Raw genomic sequence first — 25,967 nt, forward strand, 5'->3', positions numbered from 1 at the left:
GGTATAGAAAATTGACTGGGACTACTACTTTAGCTTATAAATACATGTAAGATCGTAATTAACTGCACTTAACCAGTGCAGTTCTTGAATTGCTTATTACAACTATTACCATCTTTATAACAAGTAAGCTCTCAGATAGAGAGATCTATCAATTTTTTTTCGGAGTCATTGCTATGACCCTACCTTTAAACTGATATTAGCCTTCTTCAAACTAAGATTGTTTACCTTTAAAGTTTCCAAACTATACACATCCTTTCTAATGAAGTGGTTTAGTGATTTAATGGTTCCAAATATGCCGTCTTCTATGTGGTGCAACATTTTACAGTGGACCACAATTTCAACAAAAATGTGAAGTCAAAAACGAAATAAGTTCTCCTTTTTTTTACTTATAAAATAAAAAATGTTTTAAGCCCCCCAAGGAAAACTGACTGGGTTAAAATTTTAAATAATCTTGTACCATGTAAACCTTTTTTTGTACATGTCTGAACTTTCGTTTGCTTTGTTGTATGCAGCCATCTATGCAATCTAGAAGAGCGCTATCTTTACACTGTGATTGATTACATGGTGCCATATTGTTCCCCTTTTGCAAGCTTCTACAAAGTTTCAATAAATCCGCTGCGTTTTGTGAATAAAAAAAAAGATTCAATTCTTTTGTGGACGAGAGCAGTAACCGATCATAGCCTTCAATTCCATGATCCATATTGTCACAATTCAGAGAAATATAATTGAAGTTCAATGATGTGCACGTTCACATGTTAACATTGTGAGTTGCTGTGTCAGCGGAAATGTTAGTGTACTTTTAATTGATGTAATAAATAATAGGGATGCAAACACGTATGCCTTCAAAATTCTGCAAGAAATAATATTTTACATGTTTTGTACCAGTGTGTATACTGACTTGGACCCAACGCACTCTAACTGTTAGTGTTTTCTGTTCTCACACTTAAAGCTTGAACTCTTTATTCGACTGTAAACACTATGTACTACAACCGGCTTTATACCCAGACTCCACCTTCAAGAGCTTATTAAAACACAACGCTGCTTCCTGTTCATTTTTTTCCCCAGAGTATGTAGTTGAAGATCTTTAAGTACATGATGTGTACAGATAGGCCCCCCTAACTCGATGGAAATGTCCTTATAACTCCATAAACTGTTCTGTTAGACCCTACATGTTTTTATCATTTTAAATTATAAAGTACAATGTTGTCAGTCATTCTAGTGAAGTGAAGGCCATTTTTTAGCTACATTTGCCAGTTGATATTGGCCACTAGACAACAAATGGTCGTTGTACGAACTTAGCCCGTACATGTACATGTTGGACAGTTATAAAACTAGACAAGAGCTACTTGTGTTGCCTTTTTTTTTGCTGGTCATGATGTACATAGTGGCTTAGACTGCATGGTGTGTTTATGGATGCTCTTGAAATGCTGTGAGGGCCAGACCGATTGCTAGATCATAATTGCTGGATTATTATTACCGCTACTATTTAGAAATGGGTGGACATGATACAGTTATATTGCGAAGAGCGCCTCTATGGACTGTTGCATTTTAAATTATTTATTTTAATGAGATACTGATTGAAAAAAAAAAAAAAAAAAAAATTATAATTGGCTACAAGAGAAATTTTAAGACATCAAGTGTGTAAAATATGTAAAATTTTCATGGCTCTGCTCACTGTAAGCAAAGAATTGGGGCTTACGGAAGCAGGGATTCCGCGCTTACGTCAAGCGTATTTCACGGGTTAGCAAGGATTTTTGGCTGTCGGACATGCGTACTCACATTACTAGGCATTCTTGGCAAGTACGCTGAATACACAGCAAGTGGAGAGTGGTGCTTTAGAGCACAGAATTTGGCGGTAAGGCAGAGCCATAAAATTGGGCCCTGGTCTAAGGGGTTTTAGTTGAGTGGGTGTTTTTTTTAAGTTGAGGACTCCTGATAACCCTTTCGTTTGTCTGTTCAATCCAAATTCATTGTTAAAAGTGACAATACATGTAGTAGCCAAGCAACAAGTGCATTCATATTAGAGCAGAATGAAACAAAGACCTCCCCCAGATGGAAATGCTCGTGTTGACCTTGATACATTGTACTAATGATAATGGCTGTAGATGTATTCAGACATATGGTCATCAGCCCATATCATTTTAAAGGTACTAGACACTATTGGTAATCACTCAAAATAATGAATAGCATAAACACTTACTTTGTAATGAGCAACGGAGACTTTTGATAGTAAAACATTGTGAGAAACGGTTCCCTCTGAAGTTAGGAAGTTTCTGAGAAAGAGGTAATTTTTCACTCAAATATTAAAAGACTCTAGGCCTGAAGCCTCTCGACCTAGCTTAAGATAAGACTAGTCTTACTAACTCTTTGTGAAATCCATCCGCAGTGCCTTTAAGACTGTAAATGTACACATTACATACATGTTTTAAATAAAATACAAGACAAAAGAGATTTATAAATCTTCGCTTAGTGCTTTTAAGATTTGAGACAATTACATTATTACATTTTTTTGCTACATTTTAAAAGTGGGTTTTTATCCAAAATTCAAGTCCTTGATTCTACAATAGTTTTTCTAAGAGACAGTATCACTGAGACTCAACAAATTACATTCTTTTCCCCAACTCTCTTCGTCCCCTCACTAGGCCACATTTGAAAAGTGTTTGGGTTCTAAACACCTTTGGAGGGCTCGGAATGTCGATTGTGACCTTAATCCATAATCTGAATTAATAGTAACAGACAACAAAATATGATTAATGTCTAGGAAAATAATCAGTAGCTATGACTCAGACATTGTGCACAGTCTAGGGGCATAAATGTATTACTTAAACATTTTTAGACTCCCAGAAATGTCTCTATGATACACTGAGATCATAAGGCTAAACAAGAAAAGCATCCCGCCCTCTTCCTCCTTTATTTCCTTCTTTTTTTAAACGATAACAACAACAAACTTTTTCAGACGGAAAAAAAAAAAAATTTTGAAAAATAGCCTGGCCAGTTGTCTTAAAAAATGCGTACAAAAAATATAAACAAAATAAAAATATTAAAAAACTACTCTGGCCAAAGTTATCTCGATAGTTTGTACAATCTGTAAAACTATAAAAGATTATCTTTTCGTTTTCCATACAATTTTTTAAAATTCTTTACGAAAAATATGAGAAGAAATTTTCCGTTTTAGTTGTTGGAGGAAAAGGCCAATGGGGAAACACACGCGATCATGTAGGGACTGAAAACCCAATCAAAATGAGCTCGGTCTGTTGTGGGATTCAAACCTGGGTCCACAGAGGTACGAGGCAGGGAAAGAGCCATTGAGCCAACTTGATCTTCATTATAGTATGTGTGATTATGTGTTCAGAATAAAACAATATTTTATACAATTTAGCTTTTACATAAACAAAATTTATAGACCTTTTTAATAACCTTGTTGAAGATATTTTGTACGTAATTGTGAATCCTGTGTAATACATTAGATATTAGACAATTGACTTTAATGGGGGAAACCAGACACAATAGACCTACACTCATGATCAAGACAAACTGTTCACATTCTTACATTAACAGCTTCATCAATAGAATGTAAACACTTGAGACATTGAGAATTCAAATAAAATGCTGATGACATCACTTAAGATTCTTGATTAACAATGAATCTTGAGTCTTGCTTCAGTCGCCACCCAACAAACCACTCAAGTCTTCTCACCCTTGAAAGAATGACCATAAAGGTCATTTTAACATACATCATTGAATATAATCTCATCTTATTAAAGACACCCTGTGTCCCCCCCAATCCAGTGACCATGGACATTGTAAGCTGGTAAATATCTCAGCTGATGACAGTTTGTTTACACACAAGATCTTTAGAACATCTTATTGTTGTCAGTTTCTTAAGATGTTATTGATTCTGAGTTGTCAGTGGTCAGTGGTCTGTGTACTTACAGAGAGTTCTTTTCAATTTAAAGAGCGTCCTGAATTCCGGTTCAATCTGACGATAGCCGTTAGGTCTAAATGGTTAACTTGTTGCTGAGTGTTGGTTGACAAATCGTTCAGAGCAAACTGGAATGTGGTTATCTTATCTGATTTGAAATTGGGGCTGTTATTATGAGTCAAGTTTGACCTTATTTAGACGAGGTTCAATGTGTCATTTCAGTTCCTGTGAAACTGGAATTTAAAGGTAAGATTATGTTTCTAAGTTCTTCTGTTTGTACTGTTCATTCATTTCTAAACTTCATGTACGGTGCAGGCCTGACACTTCACGGAGGCAACAGAGGCGATTGCCTCCATTGCCCCTTGCCATTGCCTTGGTGCCCTTGTAATGCTCCAGTAGAAAATAACAATTTCCTCAACGGGTGCCTTTGCCAAAGAAAAAATGCCTCTTTGGTGCTCTTGCCCTTTCATACGAAACATACAGACCTGACAGTGTTACATGAAGTTTGTTTGTTGTATTTGTATTTCGTTGTACATGTAGATTATCTTCCCAACAAGGGAACTCGGCAAAGCTCCCACAAGGGCATGCAAATACCAGGCTGGCAACCAATCTCTCTTGTATTGGTTTTTACATCTATCTACAGACGTATTGAATGTTATATCAGTAACTAGATGACAATTCTAGGCATTGTGAAATCAGCAGGTTAGCTTACCAGTAGGATTCAAACCCACAACCTTGCGATTGTAAGTCCTGCATTATATACTACGTGACCATGGTGACAATAAGGTGTCGCAACTCTGGTGCGTCTGTATCCCATAAATACATGAACCGTAACCACTATACCTACCCCCCCCCCACACCACATATCTAAGGTTGTGCTAATAATCTTGAATCATGAGCTCACATGACATTGTATCAGAAACCCTAACCATATGGATCTTTGAGTCACAGTCATCTAATGATGATACTGTATGGTGTGAAACAAAAAATGAGTATTATGGCAGGAATTGTAGTTTCACATTAAAATGTAGATTTGGAACATGAGTCTTGGCCATTTTAACGTACAGTACTTTGAGAGGAAATAGTAGACAGCTTTCATTGTTGAATAGACAATCATAACATGAGTAACATGACCTGTTCAGATGATAAGAAAATTATCAAAATGTTTCACATTGTAGGACTTTTATTTTCAAAACAATCTGATAAAACAATTTTAATAAAAAAAATGTACTTATCAATGTTGTGGTTCTTTTTTTCTTTGGATTCATTTCTTTATTTTCTCGATACCCCTTAGAAGCACCCTCTGCTTCCATGATTGTGTGTCCCTTCCTCTCCCCCCCCCCCATTCCCCTACCCTGTATTTTTCCTCATTCATGTTACACCTGTAACCACCCCCATACCATCACGTCCTTTTCATTCTATTTTTACTTAAGGTTTCCCCTCCCTCATTAACCATTTCCCTATATTTCCATGACTGTGTGTGTCCCCTTCCTCATTCATGTGATGTCTAGAACCACCCTGTACTACACAGCCCTTTACTGCTATATTTACCTTTTGAACGTCCCCCTCACTAAACCCTTACCCCATAACTTCCTTGACTGTGTTCCCCCTTCCTCATTCATGTGATCTCTGTATCCACCCCATACTAATATTCCCTTCACTGCTACATGTACATTGTATTTAACTCCCCCTCCCTCACTAACTCGTACCCCAATATTTTCTTGACTGAAAGCTTGATTTTTTACTCATTCATGTGATGTAGAAGATTGATCATGTGTCCATGGCTTTCCATATCAATTTACCCTTGAACTAACCCACTAACCCTTACCTTGTGTTTCCCCACTGGCATCCCCCTCCCCGACCTTAATCATGTGACCCAGAAGGTTTATCGTCCACCCATAGTTCACTCCTTACCCTTAACCCTTTCATACAATTTCCCCCCAAATGAATTTATGCAAGTGCCCTCTAACCTGCGTACCCTTCTAACCCTGGCACACAATGTCCCCCCCCAACCCCTAACGCACGTGCCCTCTCCTAACCAATACCCTTAACCCTTTACATACACAATATCCCCCACCCCTAATGCAAGTGCCCTATCCTAATACATGTACCCTTAAGCCTTACGCACAATGTTGTGCCCCCCCACCCCCCCCCCCCCATTCCTCTCCCCCGTATTTTTCTAACTGTTGTCCCCCTCTTCCATCGTGTGAACCAGAGGGTCGATCATCTATCCCGGCTGTCCCTTGATCTTTCATTTCCGTCTAAGGAAATTCAGCAGCCGAGTGTCACCACTTTGACTCATAGCATAGCACAGCATTCTGATTCTGATTCACAGCCGTTGTACATATGTGTCTAAATTTATACTAAGGTTTTTGTCTGACCTCTAAAAAATCAAGCTTTCAGTCCAGTTATAACCTGCCTAATGTATCTTAGAATGCACAGTTAATGTGCATTATAACTCACTGGGTAAGTATGTACATCAATCTTTAAAGCTTTTAAGTTTTTTTATTCGAGTTGAGTCTGAGATTTTTAAGCGATTTAGAAAGACTCTGCCTGGGTCGAAAACATAAGACGATTAAGAGCAAGTAGATTGCAGCAGTAACAATGTTCATAACTCCTTTGTTTCTTGTATTCAAGTCGGACATACATTGTAAGACAAAGTGACATTGCATAGCAGTATTGAACTACATGTACATGTACATGTAGATAGTAACAATTGATTAAATTCAATTGAAAAACACAAGGGTGTCGTGGCCGAGCGGATAAGAGCACCGAACTCAAGCTCTGGTGCTTTTGTTCAGCAGAGTGTGAGTACGAATCCTGGTCGTGACACTTGCTTCTCTCCACCCAGGGGAAAATGGGTACCTGTGAGGGTAGAGATGGTTCTTGTGATTGATTTAGCTGAGTAGCGCATATTTAAGTTGCACAAGGCTGTACATGTATATCCCCACCAGGGAGCTGAGATGGTTTAAGGAGTGAAATAAGGCCCATTGACCAGGGGTAATAATGTGAAGCGCTTTGGGATACCCTCTGGGTGTGAAAAGCGCTATATAAAACTGGTTATTATTATTATTATTAAGACCCCTGAAATTGTTTGGTTATCAGTCAACTGGCCTGACACTAAAGTTATTTGCCTCCAGCCTGTGGTCCAGTGTAACAAAAACAGAGCCATGCGCACATCAATTACATCATTCTTTAGTATACAATTTGGAGGTACAACTCTGATTTGTTGTTTTAACTAGTGAACATTTCTTGTAGCGGATCTTGTATGAAGTGTTTTGGGTTTGTTTTTGTGTGAATCCTGGTCATTTCCTCAGAATGTTATTAAAGTACATGTACTGTCTGATATTCATCCTCTTTGAAAAACATAATACACATTTGAAACAACATTAACATCCGATAAAGATGTGACGTCAAACCTATTGACGGTAACATGAACTACATAGTACTTTCCTTGAAATTCACGTACTTCCCGTGGGAGTGGGTTTTCTACATGGTGAAGTCATGTCATTAAAAACTACAAGACAACCAAGCCTGCACACACCCACTACACTACTTGTACGGGTGCCATGTGCGTGTACAGCCTACTACATGTATTTCATGCTTTACATATCATTTTGTATCTGTTTGGATGAAAGTGTCATTACATTGATGTTAAAATACAGAATTAAATCATGAACTTCTATTCACTGCTGTCCCCAATGGACCCTTCCCATGAAATATGCTAATCACATTCACGCATGCGTACAGACCCTGTTGGTTGGCAAACGCCAAAGAGTTAAGCACTAAGCTGACGCGCAATCGCGTCTGCGTCACGTGTACCCATAAGCCGTGTACAAAACAGCGCGATGTTCCCTCATTTTGCCAACCAAAACGTTAGTGCGCACGCGCTATGTGCAATTTACATATTTCATGGGAAGGGTCTATTCAGGCAAATGACTGACCAAACACAGGTTGAATACATCCCTACCAGGAATCAAGAATTTAAATGTTAAAAAATATATATATCGCAAATTTGCTATACTCTTTTTCAAAATTATTCACTGAGCATTTATAAAAGCAGAATCAAATTCTTGAATACGATCTGCGCCGTTCTGTTCTGATAAAAGTATCTATTAGGCTAGTTTGTTGTGAAGTGATAGTGTGCTGTTCATGTGACTCATGTCGGGTCGTTTCACTTTCTCCCTCAATGGTTCAGTGTCTACTACTGTAACAAGGACCCCATAGTCCATAGTCCATGTAATAACAAGGACCTTGTAATACCTCACTCTGATCATGAAGGTAGGATTCCTACCTCCATGCTCTGATCGATATTAATGTAGACAGAGAGGTCATGTCATTACTGGCAGCCGGTTATCACCATCTGTGGCTTCTTTATACTCTCATGGTGACTGGGTACCGGTATTTAATTCCAATTGATGTGAGTGAACTTTGCTAATTTTATTGTTGTACATCATGTACAGTACAGCTTGGTGTTACTTGTCGTGTCAATTATTGGGAAAAAATATAGACCTTATATGCATATGACGTCATTTCAGTATGGCGCCCTCACCTTGAAGTCAAAAGGAGGTTGTTCATCGGCCAATCTATGTGTGTTTCGATTGTTTCGTCACTGTTTGACCTCAAAGATGGCGGCTGGAAGACGTCAATGCATACGGTCTATTGCACTATTTGTAAAGAAAAAGAAACATGTAGTTATTTGCTGATTTGTGTTGTATCCCGGAGTCAATAGTAATTCTTGACAATAACATTTCTAAGCATCGTGTTAGTTTACTGCCCTCTTGTGATAACTGCTGTTTTATGGGTTGTACGCTTGTCCTATGGATTGATGAATCGTTTTTAGTACAATGTATTTGTACTATAATGGCAGTTTCAGATTAATATAAAATAGATCAATGTAATGTTAATTACAGGTACTGTACACATAAAGTTGTTTCACTGCAAAATATATATTACACTAATATTAGTATCTGATTGGTTTCATATCATTTGAAATAAACTAAAATAAATGTACTGTGTGTAAAGGTAATGTAGGCCATTTGTACAGGTAAATGTAATATAGCCGTTTGCAAGTACGTACACAAGACTCAAATATTGATTAACAAATTAAACAGTAGGTACTTAATCACAGTCGAGATGTTTTAATCTGCTGAACTGATACACGTCTAAGATGGTGAGAAAATGACAAGTGATTAAGAGAAAATGACATGTGATTAAGGAAGACAACATTTCTAAGCATTGTGTTAGTTTACTGTAATGAGAGTAATTATTGTGTTAATTAAAAGTGAGATTAATCAAGTAGGTATTTAATTTGTAGTTTTTGATGGGAGTAGGGTTCTCTTGTAGCAGTTGTCCGCTGGACAGGTGCCAGATAAAACACCTGTGGACCAATGAAAATTAAATGCATGGTCTGGCTGGCTAGATCAGGGTTAAAAAGCATCCCTATTAAATTTGATATGACCAGTGAAAACATTGGTGGACTAGTGAAATGACAAGTTAACTGGGCATAATTTAATTTGCTTTTGTAAGCCGCATACGTACTGCCTAGCAAATTTCTTTCCTAAGCAAAATACTTGTGTGTGGCACCAGTTCAATTGCACCAATGTAAACTGGATGGAGTTTTGGCTGGTAACCAGTTTCTGTTAAGCAATATTTTCTGTGCTTAGCAAGTTTTTATGGTTACAGGCTTTATGAAAAAAAAAGGCAAACCCTGATCAATATTTACTAAGAATCTTGACTGCTGTTGTGCTACTTGAGTGTTGTGTCGTCATTTAGCCTAAGAGAGACTCGCTCAGATCAAAATACTTACTGTATCAATCAACAGATTTGTGCAGATGTTTGTCATTTTTAGTTGAAATATTTACTTGTACAACATTTGTGGGGGGGGGGGGGGGGCTGAGGGGTGTTGTGTTTGATTTCACATTCAATTAGAATCCATTGACAGGTATTTGTTTACTTGTTGATGATCAAAAGATTTCTGAGAAGCAATGTCGTGTCGTAGTGTGACCTTTAATATTTGTTATGTATTTGATCGTGTGATCGTATGATTTTTTTGTTTACCAGTCCAATGATGCCTTAAGAATTCACTTTCCACACGGTCTTGTTGACATGAAGCTTTACTCAGCAGTTTAAATCCCACCAGCAGCATTCCCATTTACGAGACCGCGCTTAGTTTACAGATGGTGTGGTAAACACAGACCCCCCACCCCTGGGGGCCATGTTCGTCCTTTGTTGGAACTCTGTTGGTTCTGATCACATGGTAGCCCCTCAGGAATGTTATTTCTGTACACTACCTGTCTAAGGTGTTGGGTTTAGGCCTATACTTGTTATTGCCACTTGCTTTGAGGTTTGGGTTGGAGAGCACTGGTCATACTAGATTGCAGGAATCACCCACTGGGTTGGGGATGTATTATGGGGAAATAACAAGTACAGTCATGAAGGCTTGTTATTGAATGGTGAGAATCTATCCCGATCTTGACACTAGAATTGACTGAAATTGGCTCATTTTACATGTTCAGCCTTGAAAACACCAGTGTAAAAACTGACATTTCCTTTCGTTGTTTTGAGGAAAATGCTTCAATCCTTATATTTTTAAACATCCTGCTGAAATATTAGCAAAGTATTCATAATTTAAAAACAAAATAAATTGTATGCTGAGCTTTCGTTTTCAAAATCAAGTTAAGGGAGAATGCGATTTGTTGCACATTTGTTGTGTATAAATAATGCACATATTCAAGTAGAACTGGTTGAGTATACTGATTTGTACATATAGATTGTGAGTTGATGTATCTAGGTCTCACTACTAGATAAAAATTGCAATTAAGTTCACCTATTTCAGCCGTTCTTATTAAAAAAATATCCTACATGTACTATCCATGTACCGTACATTCCAGTGCATGTACAACTGTAGGTGATTATTAAACAGGTTAGAATCCAGTGCCTACTGCATTTATATGACAGTTATTCCACGCATCATCATGGGCCTATCTATTGACCGATAAAGCATTGAATAATGTATTTTACGAGGCTGTGTGGCTCTCCATCTTTTGCTTTTTAGCGTGTCTTGCAAGACTTGGCCATAATCTTATCTTTTTTTTAAAGATCCTGCATATTATAAGTATCGTGATGTGGGTCTAAAATTATGTGTGAACATGATGCTGTGGTGTTTAACTGTGAAACTGATCATGTTTGTTCTTGATACTTCAACCACTTGCATTGATGACTAAGGAATAATTTGTTTGTGTTTTTACATGTATTTAAATTCTTAACAATGTTACAAATTAATGAACCTTTTATAATCTAAGACATGTATGTAGACATGTCAGAGAATCTTTAGAAAATTACACTTTTTAAATTGTTTATTTGTGTAAATTATTTATAAAGTGAGTTGTTCAAGTTGTAATTGATTATTCTTAAAATTTGTCTTAAGAATACTAGAATGTAGAATAATAATTTGTTTTACCCTTACACCGATGTTTGTTAGCACTGTATACTTAGTCTTTTCCTAAGCTCTGTGAAAACAAATTCACAGGCATATTACTCAAGTAGGATTCAAACCCACGACCTTTGCAATTCTAGAGTAAGATGTCTTACCAGTCATGCCAGTAGACCACTTCATTTAAATTAACCATCCCACAACCAAACCTGGAAGTTCATTTGGGGTTTTATGTGGATACTTTCATTTGTTTGAAACTCTAATTTTTGTTCTAGATTTCTTTGGTACCAAAAACAATTACAAGTGACAAGGGCCCAATTTCAAAGGGCTGCTTAGCACAAAACTTTGCTTAGCATGAAATTTCTTCCTTAATAAAAACAGGATTACCAACCAAATTTCCACGTTATTTCCAGGATAAGCAAACAACAGCTGAATATCAGTAACAAGCAATTTGCAGCAGATTGAAATTTGGTTGGTAATCCTGTTTTTATCAAGGAAGAAATTTCATGCTAAGCAAATTTTTGTGCTTAGCAGCTCTAAGAAATTGGGCCAAGGTGATAGTTATTGCTTTCTCTGTGACTCAAATTCAATTGATGTTCATGAGGATTGTTTCCTTGCAATTCAAAAAAGTTAATTTTCTTCCTACGTCGACTCGCAAACCTCATGAAATTCTTGTCTTTGTATTACAGATCATCAGTTTGAAGAATACCATGCAAGAAGGACTGAGAAGGGTACCAGTTAGCAGTGAAAGCCACGGCGAGAGCAGATGATAACATGTCTATATCATCTAAGAGAAGCAGCGCATCCACAGGAGCACCAATATCAGAAGAGAGAAACGGAAAAGCCAAATCATCATCCTCAGCCTCCTCATTGAGAAAGAGCAGCAGTAGCAGTCTTACAAATAGTAATGTAGAGAACACCCCGTCTCCTTATGCACCACAAAGAGAACGATCTGCATCCGTAGATCAAAAGAAGAAACAAGCCACAGCATCTAGAGCATCAACGACTAAAAGTAAAAGTAGAACTGAAGCCTTACTGTCCCGGAAGGTGACAGGATCGGCAACCTCAGTTAGAACTCAAGCATCTATTTCGACGAGACCACCTACGGGAAAGGCACCACGACGATCTACCTCAGCGGATAAAGTGCAAGCAGGGTCTGAAAATGGCTGCATTTCAGGGCAGTCTCATCCTCAAGATCAGGCAAGCTATCGAACAAGTGGTACTCGCCCCCAACGAGAAGTCAGCTCTGCAAGTTCTAGCTCCAGCTCTGAAGGAGATGAGAGAGGAGTAAAAGGATCTGTATCGCCTCAGAAATCTCGCACCAGGAGATCTGTTACAATGGAGGAGAACGGAGTAACTAGTGCATCAGGAAGCCCACAGGGTAGGAGCAGTGTATATTCAAAATCAAAGACTCCGCCGAGTGTACGAAGGAAATCTTCCCCACCCTCCAGTGAAAACAACTCAAGATTCCAACGTCAATCATCTCTCAGATCTTCCCAGAATGGTAGGCCGCAACAATCCACGAAAAAATCAGCCACAAGGACTCTATCCAGTTCATCCTTGGACAATGGATCATCGACACAAACATCCGTGTCATCAGAAAGCGAAAGTGCACCCTCTAGAAAACTGAGAAATGGAACTGCAGCTAAAAGCAGCAGTGAAGATTCCATTAGTGACTCTGAGCGGAAATCAAAAAGTGCACTTTCAAGGACGCCTTCCACAAAGAGAAAAGTTTGCATGGAGATAGTCATGGAGAAGAAAATAATCAGTAAGTCAAATGCCACTCCTACAGCTGGGAAAACAGAGTCTGGTATGGGTAAGTCTCCCTCGAAACAAAGCTTGTCTTCCCCTACGGATGAGAACTCAAACTCTACAAGGGCCAGCCCAACTAAATTGAAAAGTGCAAGCACTGTACGTCCTAGTGTTCTTGGATCTCATACTGGTGCTAGGATGAAAGTACGTACTGCAACCACAAGCAGTGATAGAAAATCAAATGGTGCTTACAATGTTGACAAGTCGCGCATCGTGAGTGCGCCAACTTTCAAAAGGACAGACCAAAGCTTGCCTAGTATTTCACCTTCCGGTCCGATGCGTGCTAAATCAGGATCGGCAAGGACCGGTGATATGAAACAGAACCTTAAGAGTCCAGACCGGAGTAGAGTTGCCACAAAGACTTCTTTCCCAAACCGCTCTAGGGCAAGAGCTCGTAGTATGGAACCAGTGCCTAGGAATGTAACTGGGTCTACAATGACAACCATTGACGCTGCGAGCCATACTCCGCAGGCCCCCGAGGGCAGTGTTGTTACCACGCACATCATCCATGCGCGTAGAAGTCAAAGCCAGGAACGGCGATCCAATAAGGACAGCTTTGTTGCATCTCGACGCCAAGCCTGGGAAGAAAAGGCCTCCCACTCGCCAGCTGAGGCGAAGAAAGCATCAGCGATGTCTCCAGAGAAGAGGTTCCAGAGAGGAGGTGTTGGTAGAAGGTCTTTAATTGATGAGAGGAAAGCCATGCTCTTTGGTGGGTTCTCGGCTGGTGGGATGAGAGGTCAAGTCAGCGGGAAGAAACCTGCCATACCAGCGAAGCCAGAGAACCTTGCCTCTAAACCACCTTTGAACATAGACCAGAAGGGTCAGATTGAATTATACATCAATGAGGAGTTACCGACACCTGCTGCTGTGGTGGCACCTGTCCACACACCATCTGGGGATACTTGTAAACCAGCCGTTCTGCAGGAGAATGTACACAAGATTCAACCAAATGCCATTAATTTGATGCCCAAGCTACAACCGTCAACAGATGAAGTTGATTCTACCAGGAGATATTCTCCCAGCAAGGTTAGTTATACATATCCATAATAACTGAACTGCCAAATCGTAAGTTGCGTTCACATCGGACTAAAATATAACCGAGACCATTGGTAACTCTCCAATGGGTAAATCTTACCGTTGTCCACACTTGGATTATTTGACGTAGGTAAGCTAACCAAGACGAATGTGATTGGGATGAAAGTGCCGATATAGGACAGTACATAATATTCAAAACCATACATACATGTACATGTAGCATGAAACTTTGAAATGAATGGAAGCGCTCTCATTTTAACCAGAAGTTACCGTATATAAAAACAGAAAAAATTCAAGTTGGGCTGTTTTACCATGGAATGGCCGCAGTTACATGTACCTGCAGCCTTTCAGAGATATGGTGGCCACTTTAGGAGTGCACTGTGTAGTTTGGGTGTATACAGACAGATTTACCAAAACCTTACAGTGTTGTAGTACGGTGTCCACCATATTTTTCAAAATGGCTTATGGGGACATCTCTTAACAAATCCAAACAAGTCCCCTATTTACTGGATGAACTCTGTGCTTTGTATGGCGCCTTATAAGTGTTTTGTTTAACTATTTCTTTTTTTAAACTTATCATTCTGAAAAACTGTATTTTGTTGCAACTGCAGGAGAATGAAATCATCAGCACTTCTAATGACAAGATGTACTCCATGGGGACTGATGAATACTGCGACGCTTTAGAGAAGTGGTCCATGCTGAAAGAGAACCAGTCTGTCGGGGAACCAGGCAAGAAGAGAGAGGAGAACAAAATTGATAACAAGCAAGCAGAGAGTCGACGTCAAGCGTTAGTCAACAGGTAATTGTAAAGGCCAAGTCACACTGCAGCGATAACGAAAACGATCGCGATAACGAAGAAAAGAGAATGTAGTCTGATGGTTGAATTGCTCCATGCAGAATACTCCCACCTCATTCAACCAATCCAGGGCGTGCATTTTTATCATTCTTGTTTTCGTCCTCGTTATCGGGGCCTGTGTGACCGAGCCTTTATAATGATAATTCAGATTGATCACCATGCCATTGCCCAAACCACAGTATGGGGATACGTCGGTCCCGCCAACAGAGAACTCATAGTTACTTATTCAAAAGCTACTTTTTGTGCTTAAGCAGCTCTTTAAAACTGCTATACATAAAGCCTGTTAGCACAAAAAACTTGCTAAGCACAAAAAAATCTTGCTTAACAGAAACTGGTTACCAGCCAACATTCCATAAGGTTAACATTGTTGCAACTGGTGCCCCAAAGAAATTTGCTGAGCAATATTTTCTGCTTAACAAAAATGGACGCTGAGCTGTGCAAGTAAGTGATCTTAAGTGTTTGCTTTCTGCACTAAGGCGAGACCTTGACATGTTTTTAACGATTAACTCAAATTCATCCACAGGGAGCGCGAGACGTCCAACCACAAAAAACAAACCAGCGAGCCTAAAGTGATACAAGTCTGCCCGCCAGAGGTGAAAGATGGTCATTATTATTTACGCATCGTGAATGAAGAACAATCTCGTCTGGAGACATTGAGTATGGCAGCAAATAAAGATATGGAGAAGGAACTATCAGAAGAAGGTAAGAGAGAGCGTTATTGGAATTTTATGATTCAATTATTTTGCATTGCATTTATTTTCCATTTCTTGTTGATTTTTCCTTAAATAATTTGTATGCTGTCTTAAGCCAATAATTGAAATGCCATAATTATTGATTTTTTGCAATTTTAATTCTTAATTTCACTGTCTTATATTATGAATACTATGTTTTATAGGACGTGTTTCAATTTGACTTCTTCATTTCTCTATCTTTATTTTCTATTTTAAATACTGTGTTTTATTGAATGTGTGTCCATTTAACTTATTTCAATTTCTCTATTGTAGTTTTCTATTTTGATTACTGTGTTTTAATTGGATGCTTTTCATCATCAGTTTTGTTTAATTGTGCCTTCTTAACTATCTTTGTTAAGCCTGGTTCATACTTCCTGCTCCTGCGAATACGATACGAATGTTGACGTCACAAATTCGCAACGAAATTCGCAGTGAGTTCAGTTGTGCTCAACTCTCTTGCGAATATCGCAGCGAAAACAGAGTTGTGACGTCAAATTCACATCAAATTCGAATCACATTCGCATTCGCAGGAAGTATGAACCGGGCTTTAGTATTTGAAAGCTTGAAATGGTTGACTTGATAGGTCATTTACTTTGACATATTGACTGCAATATTTGTTCTATCTGAATGCCATTGGTTTATTGTTATACTTTGATATGACCACATGAAAAATAATCCTTAGGTTGAATGTTTCCTTTCATTGTAACCCTTTTGTGTATATCTTGTAATTCTTCTTTGTGGTAACTTCCACTTTTGCAAGTTGTATTTTGATCATTTAATATTTGGTTATTTCTTGTATAGGCTGGTCCAGAACTTTGGTTTTTGATTGTCATTGTAACCCTACTGACTTGACCATGTTTTGTGTTTTTAAGCCCAATAAATAAATAAATAAAGGTTTTTAAAATTGATTATCAAAATATTCCTTAATTCTGATGAAGAATTGATATTAAAGATCAGTAGTGCCATGTGTTTCTAGAAGATTTGAGCAATGAATAAACTTTAGTATCCCAAAGAGATAAGATTTTACCATTACTCTAAGTAATATATATGTATGGCTTTTTTCTGTCTTGAACAGTGTGTGGAAAGCTGAGGGCTACAATTGGCAAGGCGTATCTTCTGACCCATAAGAAGTTTAAGCAGTTTAGAGGACTTTGTGAACAGAATGTCGTAAGTTTACAGGAACTCAACAAAATTTTATTATACCAACAATTCTCATACAGCTTCAAATAACAACTTTGAAATCTCATTTTTGTGTGAAAAACGTTACCATTCAATGTACATTAATCATGGAATGTGTCAAGTACCCTGTATACATAATTAGTAGGTTGAATAATAATTGTTAGTCTTCTTAGAGCTCCAGACTATTTTGTATTCTTTCAACCCTCTATTTCGTTTATTTAAGTAATTTGGGTTTGAACAATGAAAAGTTGGCTAGAGTGGGATTTGAACCTGAGACTCCTGGATTAATGGAACACGTTGCCTTGGACCGGTCGAGTTGGTTTTCGAAAAGGGGATGTAACTGTTTGTTATAAAATGCATATGATTAGATAGATATTTTAAAAGTAGAATATAATGATCCACACAAGTATCACTCGAAATTGCATGGTTTTCCTTTTACCTCGTCGACAAACACGGTCGACCATTTATGGGAGTCAAATCGTAAATGGCCGACCGTGTTAGTTCGCAAAGTAAAAGGAAAACCACGCAATTTCGAGGCAAACATGGATCATTGTATTCTACTTTTTAAGCATCTTTCTAACCATATTATGCATTTTATAACAAACGGTTACAAACGCTTTTCAAAGACCAACTCGACCGATCCAAGGCAACGTGTTCCTTTAATGTGCTGGCACTCTACCAACTGAGCCATTTGCGTTTGCATGGTCGGCCTTTTACGTATAGAGCCTCGGATTGGGGACAGCAGTAAATAGAGCATCATGTAACTCTGTATTGTCACGGTAATGTAGTGACACTTTCATCCAAACAGATTAAATACAATACAAATGAAGTTGAGGTTGTACACGCACATGGCGGATCCGTGCAAGTAGCAAATCTTGCCCTAATGTTGGCAGTCTCATCTATTTTGACAATATCTTTGTTCAGGTTACCATTCTATTTGGTTTACATTGACTTCAAAATTAAAGTAAATCAAGATGGCGACGTCATGATAAAGATCTTTCTTTTTGCACACAGAATCCATCCGAAGCAGATGTCCTCTCCGTAACCGATCTAGACTTGGCAGGTTTCTGGGACATGGTCTTGATTCAAGTCGACGATGTGAATAGCATGTTCAAAGAGATCGAAGGATTCAGACAGAACGGCTGGCGGACTCCTAAACAGTCTCCTCAAAAACTCAAGGTAGTCTTTAGCTTTAAGAAATCCTGACAGACATTGCAAATCAATCAGTTATGATTAATGTGTAATTTAGTGGAGAAAAACATATCCGGCATTCTTGGAAGTTGTGTCTTAAGGTTCTGATGTAATTTATAAGTGGAAGAACTTGGTTTTTGAAGCCTACTTGCTGTAGTGACACTTTTGGTAAAAGTCAAAAATGTCTGTGATTGATGTTTGCCGTCAAAAGAAATTAAAGGTAATTACTCCAAAAATTAATGACCATAACAACACAAACACTATAAACAACCCCCTTTGAATTGATTTAGTTTTAGAGAAAGGTAATTCATTCACCTAAAAATCTGAATCTCATGCATCTGAAAACACATTTCTATGCACCAAGGGCGCTTTTTCCTTCTCATTATTTTCCTGCCACTTCGATGACCAATTTAGTAAAAAAAAATTATAGATTTGTTTTTATGCACATATTGGGATACACCAAGTGAGGATTCTAGTCTTTCACATATGCTAAAATGTATACCCTGCCTTTAAAGGGTGTGCATAACATTCGTAAGTGTAAACATATAAATGTTCACAGATCTGCACACAACTTAACAATTACCCAATGATTTAATTTTGTTGATGTTTTCATCCTGTCAGGCATGTGGTAAGAAGCCCTCCGTCACCTCCCCTCCTCCATCACCAGGAATCTACAAGACAACATCTAATCCCCTGGCCCAGGTTAACGCTGACCCAAAAGCCAAGGCAGAGAGGGAGAAGAAAGCAGCTAAGGCACGTCAGACAAGAGACGACGCCCGTAAACGTCTCATTGCCGCCAAGAGAGCAGCGGCAAGAAAAAGAGTCAAATCAGAGGATGGTGAGCCTCCAGTAGAGATATTTGTACCGGATAAGTAAATGACTTCCATCAGTTCATCCTGCCTCAAGCAAATAGATGGTATTGTTAGGTACCAACATGTGACATGGGGAAATGTTAACCTGCTAAGCACTGGAAATTCGACTTCCAGCCCTTGCACTTAATGTTTTTGTAAAATAGCCAACGGGGCTAATAGTGGGGTGTCGTGGCCGAGTGGTCTAGGGCTGTGAACTCAATTTCTTTAATTTACAGAATGTGGGTTCGAATCTTGGCCTGGTCAGTCGCAACACTTCTGTCCTTGAGCAAGGCGCTTTATCACAATTGCTACATCTGAAGATGTGCTGTCAGTATTACTCTAGTTATTTGTATTGTGCCACCAAACTTTGCTTAGTATTTGAAATTGATAGACATCTTATCATCGATCATCTTAGCTCTTGTGAAATCAGTCCCAGGACCAGTGACTTAAGTGCTTGGAAGTCTACATTACAGTTGGTTCAATTAATACAAATAAACATAATTGTTTATTTATTGATAAGATATATGCTTATTATACATTTTAAAGAACAATTTAGAAGTGATTAACTTAGTTTCATACATAGATAAGGTGAGTGAGCAGTTGTTTGCAACTGGGGTGAGACTAAATGGAACAAACAATGTAAATATAGTATTAGTATTATTTTTTAAGGTGCCGTAGTAATGGTAAAGTTACCGTAGTAATGGTAAAGTTACCGTAGTAATGGTAAAGTTACCAATAACCTGGGTATGTTTTTACCGCAATGCTTGTTTTGGGGCGTTTCATTGTTTTGCTTTTCTTTTTCATGGTGGACATTTATTTGGAGAAGTTAAGGAAGCGGTTGTTTGGACTTTTAATTGTTTTGGTCCATAATTTATAACAATTCTGTCGAAGCTTGCCACGTTTTAAGTTTTAAATTTGGATTCAAATGATTCATCGGTTGAAAGTGTTATTATTATCAGGTTCAATTCGTCAGCGTTATTATTAGACAATCCTTGTTCGTTGAAGACAGTGGCTTAAGTTGATTGATTTGAGATTCTTGTTTTATTTTAAAGTAATTTCACTTTCATCAAGTATTTTCGATGCCTCGACCAATTTACTCTACACTTCATCTTTTAAGAGATAGTACTTCGAAAGGTTAAATTTGACGTCTCTACACTTTGATGTGTTTTACAGGACTGTCTAGCTCTGTCAAAGTCTGTTATGTTGTCATTTTGTTTGTTTGTTTATTTGTTTATTTTTGCTTATTTTTATTTATTTTTTGTGGGTGTGTTTGTTTGTGTGTTGGGCTGTTTGTTTGTTTGTTTAATTACTGACTCTCTTTTTACTTCTGGTTTTCTTTTGAGAAAACAACTCTCATTTTGTCCGGTTTTTATGTGGTTGAATATTTACTCCACACTTTCGTTTCATCTGATTCTCATCGAGTATTTCTGTGTTTATTTCTATTCCCAGGTATATTTATTAACAGTAATATTTAATTGCATTGATAATTTATATATGTTTTTTGAAGTGCCTTAGTTTTACTGGAATAGCAAATGAGAGACGTTTCATTTAGATACTTTCCATATTTCTTTTTGGGGGACGATTGTGTACTATTATTAGTAACTTAAACTGATACATTCATCAGTTCACCACCAAATGGTCGTTATAAAATTTCTAACAAACTTCATAAAAGTAGGCTGACATATACTTTGGAGCACCTAGGAAGTTGAGGTTATTTGTGTGTAATTCACACAGTGTTTGTTTACCAGAAAGAAACATGAGTTTTCTTTTGGAAGGCATTGATTCATTTTGATGGCACTGCTAATTGCCAAATTCTGCACTTCAATCACCATTCACTGCTTACTGTGCAAGCGTCGAACTTCTGCGCTAGCTGTGTAAGCAAAGAATGCCTTGTAGCGTGGATAAGCAGTGTCCTTGCTAACCCGTCAAATACACTTGATTTGCGCCGATTCTTTGCTTACGCTAAGCACAGCCATGAAATTGGGCCATGGTATCCAGCCACTTTAGATAGGTCTCTTAAAACATCAGGTCTGGAATTTCATCTTTGAGAGGGCAAGGCTGTTTTCAGACATCGATGCTAGACCGTTGATGTGTTCCTTGGCCTCAAACTGAAGGGGGCAGCTTTTAGTTCTTTCAGGATTGTACTTTTATAAATTGGGGGGGGGGAACAAAACATGCAGCAGTGGTAGCTTTACCTGTCTCAATAATGCATACAATGTAACTTGCTAAAAATGTGAATGTGCAATGCAATATATTGAGATAACAGTAAGAAGTCAGAAGCGCTCAAGAACAACCTCTTAAGAGACGAGTTGTTCATCCTGTAATTGAGGATGAGTATTATGTTCAAATTGTACATCATTTTGTGTCATGTGTGTGTGTTTGTAGCCATTCGTTGATCTTGTACAGTGTATCAAACTAAGAGAGTCTGTAAATGTTTAACAACGTAGCCGTATGTGAATGACATACATTGTATATTGGTTATTTTTCTACGGCTGGTGTTAACTAATTAATGGATAAAGGGAAGAAGGGGGAGGGGGCAGGGAGGAGGCAATTTGAGACTAGACAGTATGGTTTAGGTAACCCTGTGTATGTCAGTATGTATGTGAAGGATTAGGTACTGTTTGGTAAGAATGAGTTTGTTTTTCAACATTCTTCGGAGTCCTTCTACTCTAACAAACCGAATAAACCCATTCAAAACTTGTTTGCTAATGAATCATCTCAAAACAAGTACACTTGGATCATGGCCCAGTTTCATGACTCTGTTAACTCTGAATCCTGCACTTGCGATCACCATGCTTTGCTGACAGAGTAAAGGGAAAGCATTAAACTTCTGCACATAAGGGAAGAATGCTCAGTATGCCTCGGCCAAATTTCATAGATCTGCTTTAGCAGAAAATATTGCTTGACAATTGTCTGCTTAGCAGAAATGAGCAGGATACCATTCACAAATTCTACATGTGACACAGCCGTTTGGCTGGTAACCTGTGTCCGGTAAGCATACTTTGTTGTGCTTAGCTTCATTTTGTGCTAACCTTTGAAAAATGCTTGACGTAAGCGATGAATTCCCTGCTTCAATAAGCACTGATTCTTTGCTTACTGTATTAAGCAGAGACATGAAAGTGGAAACAGATCACCATATTCCTTATTAGAAAAGACATGCCCTCTTAAAGAAAGTCACCATTTGTAAAATATGTTTGGAGAATTCCTTCCGAAGGTTGAACATGAGATCAATTATTCTGAGAAGTTTGACTTTCAAATGGAATCAGTTTTATATGAGACAAAGTTTGGATAATATTTAAAGTCAAAGACAATATTTGTGTCACTTACCAACTTTCATGGTGTGGGAGGGGTTCATAAATAAAATATAATTAATAACACAAATTTTTTGTTAGCATAAATGTTGTGTTTCACATACTTCTTGATAGTCAAGGACTATAAATTCACCTAAAATCAAATGTGTACTACTTTGAACAAAATGTATACCGTATTTTCCTGCGGATAAGACGCTCGGCGGACAAGGCGCAGGACGCTAAAATGACAAAAAAAAATTCAAACGTCAGCAGACAAGGCGCACCGCCGCACAAGGCGCACGTTTAATGCAAACAAAAGAACACCTGGCGCCACCCGTTGTCGGTACATTGACACAAAGACGTAATTTGTTGCCTTTGAGAACCTACGTATACCGACCTTTATCCAATCAGCCAACGCTGTATATTGTAAATAACATAAAGTTCGGCCCAATCAGCGGGCAGAGACCATGGTCCACGCACTGTCTGAAGTTAATTTTATTTGCAACATGAACACAATGCCTCCCTGGACACATCCATCCGACGTCCCCACAAACTACGAGGATCCTTGCTGATACAGATACATTGCAACGACAGACGGACGTAGCGTGTGGGTGTAGTAATGTATCCTCCGGCCGGGATGTCGCTGCATGCACATTAATATGCACATGTACACAGTGGATTGCGCTGCTCAATCTCGAGATTGCATAACAGATGTTGGAGACCATGTGGGCACCGTATTGAACGATGTTCGCCGACGGGTTGCGCTAAGCCGTCGCATTTGCGCTACCTGGAAATGCGCCAAAATTCCCACGTGACTGTGCGGATCCCAAGCATGCCCAGACATAGCCTGAACGTATGCAGTCAAATTCCATTGCGGACTTGAGAGCAGTGACTATTGGGCATCTATATCACTGCACGTTCATTGTATTCAAAGGGAATCACTGGATCTAGCGGCAGGGACCTTCCGGATAAAGACGGGCGCAGTCTAGCCCAGACACGTCGAGTCTTGTCTCAATGCGTTTATTGCTGGTTCACGTATTTTTTACCAATAAGGGCGTTTAACCTCACGCTATTACAATGTTCCAAAACGCCCTCTAGCGTTCAATGTTTCTTGTATTTATTGTCACACTCACAGTAACAATTCGACTATAGGCGTGATATCTGCTTTCGTGTTGCGTGATTAAATTTACAGACCTCGGAACGGTTGCGTTTTGGGGCTAATTTTCTGTGTCGTTTTGAGAGATTTTCGAGTCTGAACTTGGACATCGTTGATTTTACAGGCAAGTTTCATGCAAGGGCAACCATGATTTTAACAACCGTTCCTACCCGAAGTTTTGAAGCAATAAAATAAAATAAACCCTCAAAGTTTACCACACAATAGCGGTTGGGTGAATGACGTTTGTATGAAGTTATTGACTGTCAATCGTTTTCGGAACGAATACCCGGCCACACGGAAAAACGTTTGTACACTGCCGACGTCTGTTGGACCGAAAGCTAGACGCATTGCGGCATTAATGGAATGAAAGCACGGTCATGGGGAATAAACACGTTGCAGCATTGTTAGAATAATTGGACAGTCTGGGGGATTGCGGCATTGTTCGAACGAAAATACGGTCACAGTGTCTGAATAGCCTTGTTCGACCGCATTATTGAGTAAGGATTCTTCACACAAAGATCGTTGATTTGAACTGGACATGAAGGTATTTTTTATTTCACGCAGTGATCATAAAAAAAAACAATCGTCAGCAGACAAGGCGCACCGAAAGATAAGACGCATCGATGTTTTTGGGGTCTAAAAAGTCAGATAAGACGCGTCTTATCCGCAGGAAAATACGGTACTCTGTATTATTACTAGTTATCAACCACTATATCTTTATTCCTTGCCAATGTTTATTTTTAAGTCAGATTTGAGAATAGTTTTCTCAATAGTCATGGCAGCCTATGTACAAACTTGTGACTTTTTGAGTTGTGATTTAAATGCACTGTACATTCAAAAAGTTCACCTAATCTGAATTAGTTAATTTGATGGTACAAAACATGCTAAACCATAATACTATTGCACAGCACAGCCACATTCATGTACTGTACAGTTGATAAAGGGAATTATTTTTAAAGCTATTTTCTTGCATTCTGTACCAGTAGTTGTGAGTGTACACATTGTTAACGGCTTACTGTATATTTGAAACTGACGTGTAAATGTATGTATAATACAATATGTTAATTTCACTCCAAGTGCGTTACTGATTACAGCAATTCTTTCTTCTACACTAACGTTTTGTCTCCACACTGAAATTATTTATATAATTTTTTTTTATGTTCATCTAGTACTTTTAGATTCATAATGCGTTGGGTATTTCATTCTCTCATAATGTTCAGGTTGAGAAAAGTATGTGTAATATTTGGACCAATTTAATGTGTTTTTCCCCTGCTTTTTATAAATGATGTAATACTTACATAGTTGCTGTGTAATTCGTGTTGTACTGTCCAATCCATAGGTACATGTACCTCTGGAGGATTCGAACCAAAGACCTTGGGTATTTTTAGAGTTGTTTCTTAACAGCAAAATTTGCCCACAGTTTACAGTGCTATATAAATACACAACAGGGAGTTTGGAGGAAAAAACTAGGTACATTTAATTCTCATATATCTCAACTTGTTTGTTCTACTGCTACATTTTATCTTTGAAGTTCATGTAACTGTCCTGGACAAAATCAGTTGTTGTCTTTATCTTGTTTTTTTTCCTGATAAAGTACAAACGTATTTGAGGAGACTTTATAAAAAGGAGAGTTACATGCTGCAATCTATTATATATTTTGAGAGATGTAATTATAATTAAGTTAATGCAATTATAGCTCGGGCGTTATCATTAAACGCTTGTAGCTTTTATAATTAATCTTGTAGATAATGTAGTTTGCAAAAATCCATGTAGGAAATTAGAACATTCATCAGTTGCATTAGAGAAGACGCTTCTTTAGAGAATTTGGATGTACACGTCTCCTTTTCTATACTATTGGCACTACTGTTTGGTATCCTGTGTGGTTAAATGACCAATACAGCAACATTTTTAAAGGAGACAGACTATTTTAATGAGCGTCTTGGTTGTATACAATGTCCATATGGGGCGGAGGTTATCCCTCAATGTTTACTTACTTAACAAACTATTTTTCTCTTGTACAACAGAAGTAGCCCTCTTAAAATCCTGTGATGAATTCCTGGGATTCCAAACACACAATTAAGACACAAGAATGGGGCGGGGGGGGGGGGGGGGGGAGGGTATGATTGGGTGGGAATACACCTGTAGTCTTTTGTGCTAAAGAAAATAAGCAGGTGCATCTGCACACTATTTAACAATTACCAGAAGTTTCAAGGTTTAGATGGAGTGGTGAAGTAGCAAAGTTTGAGGAGACTAATAATGATATCCTGTAAGGCATGCAAGTCTAGGGACTATAAGCAAAGATTTCTGCAGTAAGCAGCAACATGAAATTTGGCCCAGGTCCCATTTCATGGAGCTGCAAAGGGCAGAAAATAGTGCTTACAAGTTTTCTGCTAAGCAAATGTAAGAAGGATATCAGTCACAGGTTATGTGAGATGCTATTTTGGCTGGTAACCTTTTTCTAGTTAGCATAAATTTTGTGTGCTTGTTTTGATGTGATGTGCTCTATGAA

At 38.4% G+C, this 25,967-nt stretch overlaps 1 protein-coding gene across 2 annotated transcripts in view; it reads left to right on the forward strand.

The window, feature by feature from the left end:
- LOC139936984 (uncharacterized) overlaps positions 1–25,251 on the forward strand; it is a 31,406-nt gene extending 6,155 nt beyond the window's left edge. Inside the window, exons 1-7 of one of the 2 annotated variants that reach the window (XM_071931886.1) lie at positions 4,093–4,168; positions 12,047–14,195; positions 14,816–15,003; positions 15,584–15,762; positions 16,867–16,958; positions 17,985–18,149; positions 18,783–25,251. In XM_071931886.1, the coding sequence (XP_071787987.1) occupies positions 12,132–14,195; positions 14,816–15,003; positions 15,584–15,762; positions 16,867–16,958; positions 17,985–18,149; positions 18,783–19,037 (2,943 nt within the window). In that variant the 5' untranslated portion in view covers positions 4,093–4,168; positions 12,047–12,131 and the 3' untranslated portion in view covers positions 19,038–25,251. Of the gene's footprint in view, positions 1–4,092; positions 4,169–12,046; positions 14,196–14,815; positions 15,004–15,583; positions 15,763–16,866; positions 16,959–17,984; positions 18,150–18,782 lie in introns of those variants that run through there. The other variant, XM_071931885.1, reaches the window with a different exon arrangement.
- Positions 25,252–25,967: the final 716 nt, after the last annotated feature.

Source organism: Asterias amurensis, chromosome 5 (genome assembly GCF_032118995.1).
Source record: "Asterias amurensis chromosome 5, ASM3211899v1".
Classification (NCBI taxonomy): domain Eukaryota; kingdom Metazoa; phylum Echinodermata; class Asteroidea; order Forcipulatida; family Asteriidae; genus Asterias; species Asterias amurensis.